General features: G+C 28.0%; 1 protein-coding gene across 1 annotated transcript in view; it reads right to left on the reverse strand.

Annotated features, from left to right (window-relative positions):
• Positions 1–8,455, reverse strand: part of LOC112694303 (ATP-binding cassette sub-family F member 1-like) — a gene marked incomplete in the record, with an annotated part of 19,306 nt that extends 10,851 nt beyond the window's left edge. Inside the window, 9 exon segments of the mRNA XM_025569723.1 lie at positions 1–329; positions 2,085–2,213; positions 2,282–2,422; positions 2,896–3,036; positions 3,095–3,253; positions 4,142–4,285; positions 5,438–5,566; positions 5,923–6,051; positions 8,131–8,455. Coding sequence (XP_025425508.1) covers positions 1–329; positions 2,085–2,213; positions 2,282–2,422; positions 2,896–3,036; positions 3,095–3,253; positions 4,142–4,285; positions 5,438–5,566; positions 5,923–6,051; positions 8,131–8,203 — 1,374 coding nt within the window.
• Positions 8,456–8,620: the final 165 nt, after the last annotated feature.

The following is an 8,620-nucleotide window of genomic DNA, read 5'->3' on the forward strand; positions in this document are numbered from 1 at the left end:
CCGCCGACCTTGTGCGATAAGTAGACTGGCGTTGACAAATAAGTCCTGGCCCTTGGCTGCAATGCTAAAGCTATCAATTTTGATATCAACCGCATGTTCCATAGCTGCTAGTTGACCAGCTGTCTTTTGTATCTGTGATACTGAGAAATTGGCACCTAGCTCACTATGGCCCTGGCCTCCTTTTTTGGTCAACATCTCCATTTGTTTTTGATACTCCAATTCTTTTTTCATTTTCTTTTTCTCTTTGTGGGAAAGTTTATCAGATTTAATAATCTTCATTTTAGATTTTGATTTAGATTCTAGGTTCACCGTTTTTTGATCACGTTGATCTAATAAGTGTTCAAATATCATTATAATATAATGTAATATAATATAATATAGGTAATATAATGTAATATAATTGTTTATGTTGTATCAATCCATTTGTGTGTCATTTTATGTTATCATTTTCGTGTGATGCGTAGCGGTGCGTTGCGTATCCGCCTTAGATCATATACAATGGATGGAGTCATACAAATAATTTGTGAAGCCAACATAACAGTAGGACCACAGTTATATGTGCATGCGCGTGGCATCTGATCATTAATTTTTGGCGCAAATATTAATAAATTGATTATTGAACAAGATAGCGATTAACTATAAAGTATAAGTGTTTGTTAAGTTTCAAATTGCATTATTATAATAATATAATTAATTATATTGTATTTGCTACGTCAAAATGATGATCAATAACAATGTTTCGTAAATTTAGAATTAGTGATGCCTAAATTCAATTTTAAGCCAAAAAACAGATTGACATTTGATAAGCATGCGCGCATGCGCAGATGTCACCGGTCCCATAGTTATGTTGACTTCAACTCATTCTATAGGTGTGATATGCGATGATTCTATCCATTGTATATGATCTAAATCTCTTTTCTATGATCTAAAGTATCCGCAGCCCTCGTGGCCGGCGGTGATAAGCCTCCATGTGCGACCGGCCGGGTACGCAATCGCGCTGTTATCATCACAAGAAAGTGTCGTTATTTCCACGTTTTCAAAAGTTTTTCGGTTATGTTTTTGTAAAAGTAAAAGTCATGTTCTCAGTGCCACAAAGTTTCATAAGTTCTCGTGTTTTTTTGGTTTAATGTGGTGGCATTGAGACGTTTATCTTCATTTTGCGGTATCCGGCGGCCTTAGCCTTCGTGGTGAATGTCGTCAGCCCCATCTCGCTCTCGTTTTTGTGTCTTCGTGGTATTCACATCAAATTTCATTTCGTTTCAAGTTTTCGTACGTCCGCAGCCACGTTTTTTGAGTAGTGTCAATTTCGTTTTGTGAATAACGTGTTTTTCATTCATTGTGTCATTGTCCAGGGCTGTGTACCATTGCAGTTGTTTCATTGGTGACTGTGCTTGAATGGTTGCACGTACCAATTCTGTGATTTATTTTCATTTATACACAGCGTTGTGCCGTCATAGGCAATTGTCTAATCACAGGGTTGGTGTGGTCGTGTGGATGGAATCAGCCATTTCAATATAGTCACAAGTTAGTATTAGTCGACCATATTTGTTTCATTTGTGTTTAAAGGCCGAAAAAGATAAACACACTTAATAAAAGTTGAAGGTATTAATATAAAATCCAAGATTAGATATATTTTGTCGGGTATTAGTGCATTACATATAATCTTAAAGGATTTAAAATTATAATTAATAAAGGTTAAATGGCGAATTGAACGAGGACAGTTAATGTAATTTAACCCTCGGAAAAATTCCTGTAATTAAAAATGTGCAAACTACATCATGTGACACTGTAAGAAGTTTCAGCCAATATAAATCAATACAATGATACAATCGCTAATTATGTTTTATTGGTTCCCTAAAGCAGTGTTTCCCAACCTTTTCGTAATGGCGACCCATAAATTTACTGCTTGTTGATTGGCTGTTTGCGCAACTGATATTAATATTATAATAGATAGAAATTATATTTATATTAAAATTTAATTAGAATTAAATAACAGTTAACATGGATTGTCTCAACAAAAACATTTCTTAAATGAACAAAAATGTTATATAATTAATTTGTCTGAATTTCAAAAAACATGTTACCTAAGCCTTCATTTGTAGAAATTGTAACTCCATCATTAATAGCATCAACATCATGCTGTTCAAGAGCCACTTCTTTGACATTAATTTGTGGCACTTCACTGATATCAGTTGTTTCTTGGTCTACTATAACTATAAACATACAACATTTTTAATATATACAATTGTGAATATAATTAAAACATGTCAAATATACAAACCATCCTCAGTAATTGGAACATTGGTAATGTCTTCCTCGACGTTTTCATTTTCTTTTTTCTTCTTTTTACTTTTCTTTTTCTTTTTTTCTTCTATGGTGATTATAGTTTCATTTTCTTTTAAGTTATTGTCCTCAGATTTATCTGAAAAATAAATAACAATTTGTATGTATGTTACAAAAAGTGAGCTATTTTTCATTTATCATTCAATCATTGTAACAACCTCATATCGATGATGACAAGACAAAATTTATATGGCTGAACAGTGGAATATTAATTCTTTCTGTTAGTTTATTATTAAATATTAATTAATTAATATTAATATTAAATATTAAATATTATATTATTAATTATTAATAATTGTAATTCCATAGTCGATTCACTAATGTTATTACTTTTACAACTATTTTTTTTAAGTTATATCATTACTTGCATATAAATTAATAGTAATTTAAGGTTTGGCAAGTACAAAACACAAGTATTTTGTATTTCGATAATCGTGAAATACTAATTTACCAAATACTGCTTTGTACTATAATATTAATAATTAGAGTTCATTAGGAACAAGTATATGTAAAGTAGTTAAAGTAGACAAACTTAATATCAAAAAACTTTACCTGTTGCAACATTATCTTCTGTAACTTTTTGAATAGTATTATCAACATCTACAGCTTCTTGGTTATTGTCGAAGTCCAAGACAGGTTGTTTATTATCTTCAGAATTAGAATCATGATCGACTTGACCAATATTATTTTCAACTTTATTAAATGCAATTTATTATTATCCTCAACAAATCAGTATATATAAGCAACTTACATGTTTCTGTATCGTCGTCATCATCCTCCAAATCAAATTTTTTTTTCCTTTTGTTTTTTTTTGACAATTTCCCTGTTGTGACTTTTATTGGTTTATTGATATCTTCTTCATCTGATGGTGGTGGTGTAATCATATTTTCTTCTGTATTGACATCATCAGCTATATAATAAAAAATATGTGAATAATGAAAATAAAATGGACGTTAATAAACACATACAATTAGAGATATCTCATTGGAAAAGTTCCAGGTAAATGTTCCTGGGAAAAGTTATTTTCCCAGGAATTTTCTTTTAGACTACTTTTCCAACTTTCCTGAATATTATGATTATTATTTTTACACATGATGTATCAAATTATTTTATTTAGAAAAACTGGTGTCTTGGTGTATCATTAGTATATCATTACTAATATAACTCAATTACTTAAAAATAGTACTATAAAAAGTACTTAAAAATAGTTTAAAAATACAGTATTAAAATATTTGGTATTAATGGTATTATATTTTTCATTTGTGAAATTATAAAGTTTGGCAAGAAGTTAAATAATATTATGTAGATAATTGTTATGAATATTTTTCTAGTTACTTAATTTGTATAGTTACAAATAACATAATAATAAAATATTTCTTAACTTCATATTAATATAGAATTTGAATTTTAGTATTTTAGAACGTCATGTATAGCCAATAGGAAGAATAATTTAATTAAAAGAAATATTTCCTGAACTTTTCTGACATGGGGAATATTCTCCGAACTATCCTACATACAATTTTTCATGGATCAATTATAAATAAGTAATTAAGAATAAAACAATATTTTTACTGCCATCTCTTTTTATCATAATTCATATAAAGTTGAACATTTAATTATAAAATTACAGTAATTTCTTATATGAAAAATATTATTTGATGTATTATGTTTTAGAAAATTCAATAATATGCAAAATGAGTATTTATGTTTTAAGATTGGACACATAAACCATACATTTTTGTAAGGTGTATTTTAAAATTAAGAGTTATAAAAAAATAAAAAATAATAATAATAATACCTGTAAATTTATCTTCCAAATCTTGCTGATTTTTATTCTTTTTTTTGTTTTTCTTAGAAATTTTATTACCACGAATTGGCTGTGGAGGTTCTTCTATTTCATCGTCAGCATTTATTTTGTTGGCCGCCAATAAATCAACTAAATCTACATTTTCAGTTCATGAAACAAATTTCAAAAAGCTTACAATTAAAATAAATAATCTAATTTAAAATTTCATAATGTTGCATACCTTAAGTTCAGCAACTTCGGTGTTAAGAAGATAGGATGTTTAAAATATTAATTTAACTTTAAATTAATTACAATTCATTTATAAAAATATTCTAAGTCCAAACATTTAATTTACTATGTAAACATGCGTGAAGGTACTTCCTACAATCAAACTAAAAACAATCTTAATATTGGTCTATTTGGGACTACCTTATATACCCTGTTCTTGTGCGTTACACTTGACTCGGACATGGGTTATGTTTTAAGTAACTTATACATTTGAAATTTAATATCAAGTTCGTAAAACACATTTATTTTTAATTTTGATTACCTATTCTATACTTGATTGGTTGGCCCCGCGATTATCTTTCACATGACTACCCTTCTTACATCTTTTACATTTAACGATGATAACTTGTTATTACTTATATTTGCGTGTAAATATTTGGTATGCAACCATGGTTATTTGATCATTGAAACAGCAATAGTGATGTCTATATATGGAGTTTATAATAAGAGTTATTCTAACACTCTTTACACTATTAATGTAATCTCCCTGTGTAATGAAAATTGTAAGGGTGTATATTTATGTATGCCCCTAAAAATAATTACTTCTTTTATTTTCTCATTTTAATAAAAATATTAATATTACACCTTTAAAACGTATACTTAACCACCCGACTCATAAATCTATTATAGAAGTTTCACAATATCATATCTGAAGAGTAGATAAATGAGTGTATCCAAAAGAGGTTTCAATTGAAGCACATTTTAGTATTTCATCTAAAAGACTATGTACACTCAGTTGGTTTTATTATATTATAATACAAAAAATTTATTGTTAAATGTACTAATTCATTTTTAAAAAATAACCTATTTATTTAAATTTTTTAACTAAAAATGAAGAATAACTAATTTAAAAAATGTGGTTTTTATAGAAATAAAGCATTGAGTTCTATACCTACAGTTAGAAATTATTAATAGTTGAAGGATTTTGAGTACATGAATTTGTCTGAATACAGATGATTTTCAAATCCCTGAATGGCTTATTCTATTATACTTTTATAATGACAAATAAATCAAACCTACCTTCAGATTCATCTTCCCAATCTTGATTCTTGTTCTTTTTTTTATTTTTTTTTGAAACTTTATTTCCACGATTAAGTGGCTCTTCTTCATTTAATTTTTCATTTTCTTGATCAACTTTCAAAGTATTTGCTAAATACATTAATTATTATTAAAATGCTTTTAAAAATTTAAATGTATAACTTATGATTTAAAAAAAAAAATTGAAGTAGGTACCTACTATTATTAATTATATTAATTAAAATTATCTTACATATATTTATTACCAGTGATGTCTATAACATCCAACTACATATTTTAAAATTATAAATTAATTTAAAAATCAAAAGATGTTTCTTAAAAAGTTATTTTTTTAAATGATGGACAATTTTTTCATTATTTTCTAATAAATTATATCTCATTAATTATTAAATTATTTGTATAAAAATATTTACGAAGTATATTATAATTTAGAATTTAGTAATTTAATTGTACAAGATAGAGACTACCTTCTGATTCATCTTCAAAATCTTGTTTTTTGTTCTTTTTTTTGTTTTTTTTAGACATTTTATTTCCATGGACTGGCTGTTCTTCATTGATTGCCTCATCATTTAATTTGGCAGCAGCTAATAAATCCACTGTAATATTACGATAAAATATATTTCATAATCAATCATTATTTATTTTTAAAAATTTACTAAAATAAAAATAAAATTAATGCTTTGAAGATCAAGTCATCTTTTTAAATTTAAATAGTTTCATATTTTCAACGAGAAAAATTAAAACTAAAAAAATACTGTTTTATTTCATTAAAAGAACTAATAAAATAATTAAGACCCTTCTTAAATAATAAAATTTGAACTAAATAATATAGCACAATACAGTGGCAACGTGACGACAGATTTTTGAGTCCCTGGACTCAAATCAATGGGTGGGTAGGTGGGTGGGGGTATTGACCATTGGGTATTGAGTGCATATGTAGCATGTAGAACAAATAGTGGGGGAGCTCTTTTTACAAACTACCCTTAAATTTCTTTTTAGGTGGGTAGGTGTTTTTGTATAACTCCCACCACTAAAGGGTAAAAAATTTAGTTTTTACAGTCCAATATCTACATATTTCAATTATTTTTAATTTAATTAATAAAACTGGATATAGTTATATGCAACTATAAATATGTTGGTATAACTTTTATATTTGTTTTTGTAATTTTTTATGTTGTAATTTATAGCTACGTCAAAGAATAATAAATTAATAATGGCAAAGTTATTTTTCATTGTTAAATAAATCATTATGATTATGTCCTATTTAGCATTTGGATGTAACAATAGAAGACAAAAAGAATATGTTATGTTAATTATTTGACACATAGAAAGAACTTTCCAAGTTGTTGACATGAAAAAAAAATTACATTAAAATGTTGAATATAATATTATTGAATAAGCTAAAAAAAAGCATATTACTAAAGAACTGATTTTTTTTCTGACTTGCTTCAATAAATTTTTATTTAGGGGCACCTATTCATGAGTATGTTTTATTCAAAGTAATGAGCAAACAAATCATAAAATCAAAAATAATTTAAATAGCTAGATAAGATAAAACAATTTTCTTTTAGAACAAGACTATCTAAATTAATTATATTTAAGTATATGTAAAATATTGAATTTATCAAAAATATCTGAAACAATGTAATACAATTTAAAATAAATGATAAATGAAATAAACGCAACAATTTAAAAACTTTCATGTAAAAATTTTACAAATCTGACAGAGCACTCCATTATAAAATCGGTTGAAGATCCGTCAACCTAAGATTAAAACTACGGCTACCACAGAATATTTTACTTGAACCCAAAGAAGATACCTCAGATTCAGACACGGATCTAGAATTATAGGCTTACCAAAAGTTATAAATATTATTGTATATATATTAATTGTAAATTGTAAATTTAAATGATATTATAAAAATACTTGATTTTATGACACAATTAAATTAATAAAAAAAAATAAAATTTAAAATAATTAAACTTATAATTATTTCACTTATATATAGTTTTAAAATTATATTGATTATGCTCGTCTTAAATTGTGATGTACATTTTACCTATGTGATTTTAATCTAAATTGATTTATTTATTTGGAAAACATTTATTCAGGTACCTGAAATCTAGATTCATTTTTCAAGAGTAATTTGGTAATTTGGAGCTGGTGTTGAAATAACATAGAACTGTGTATATATAAAATGTATACACTTACATTCCATATCAAGACAAACAATTAACACTAATTTAACCAAACTGCAACAGTACAATCATTTATCTTAGAAAATCATATTGGTTTTATGAACATTAAATTGTTCTCCTTATGGTGGTGAGGATAACAGCATTTGAGATGATTGGTTTTTTATTTAATTTCAAACATGGCCAATATTACGACTACCTAACTCTTCTTAACATTGTAATCTATGTCAATGAATTTTAGTTACTTTGAATTTTGTTAAGTATTAATTGAATGTTACAATAAACTCACATTCATTCTTGAGCATTTACTAAAGAAGGAAAATGATTCAATACAAAAATCTTGTTTAAGAGAAAATAATTGAAATAATAAACGAATGAACAGCAATCACGAAACGGTTTACATGCATTATTATTAACCTATACTATGCGATTGCTATTATGCATACAGATGAGCTCTACACAAAACACATTGGACTCACCCACAGAATCGTCGTTATCATCGTCCCAGTCCTGGTTGTGCTTGGCCAATTTCTTGGATTTTTTAGGCGGCATGTTAGTCTTCACAAGGTCTTAAGACAGACAAGACGTAAAAGACCAATTAGTGGCTACAACTAAACGCGTGAATGTGATAAGTCGCGAAAGAAAAACCACCACCACTAGCACCAGTGCACCGTGCCAGGTTGCGCCGCAAATCGAAGAAATTGTCGTCGTCGACAAGAAAACGGCACATGCACCGGTTACGCAAAGCGAACACTAATCAACACGTGAAATTGAAATCACGTTACGTCGCTGATAAAAAGCGATGAAAAGCTATGCTGATAAGCCGATGATCTCGCGGTCGTCGGCGGCGATGTTATCGTCGTTGTCGCGCAGTGCTGTCGCTTTTGTGGTTATTCATCGCGGCCGCGGGCAAGGCGGTGGCCATACTGCGCGTGCAGCCCACTGCTCGACAGCATTTTATCACCAACG

This window comes from Sipha flava, unplaced genomic scaffold (assembly GCF_003268045.1).
Source record: "Sipha flava isolate LNK unplaced genomic scaffold, YSA_version1 127_pilon_pilon, whole genome shotgun sequence".
Lineage (NCBI taxonomy): Eukaryota > Metazoa > Arthropoda > Insecta > Hemiptera > Aphididae > Sipha > Sipha flava.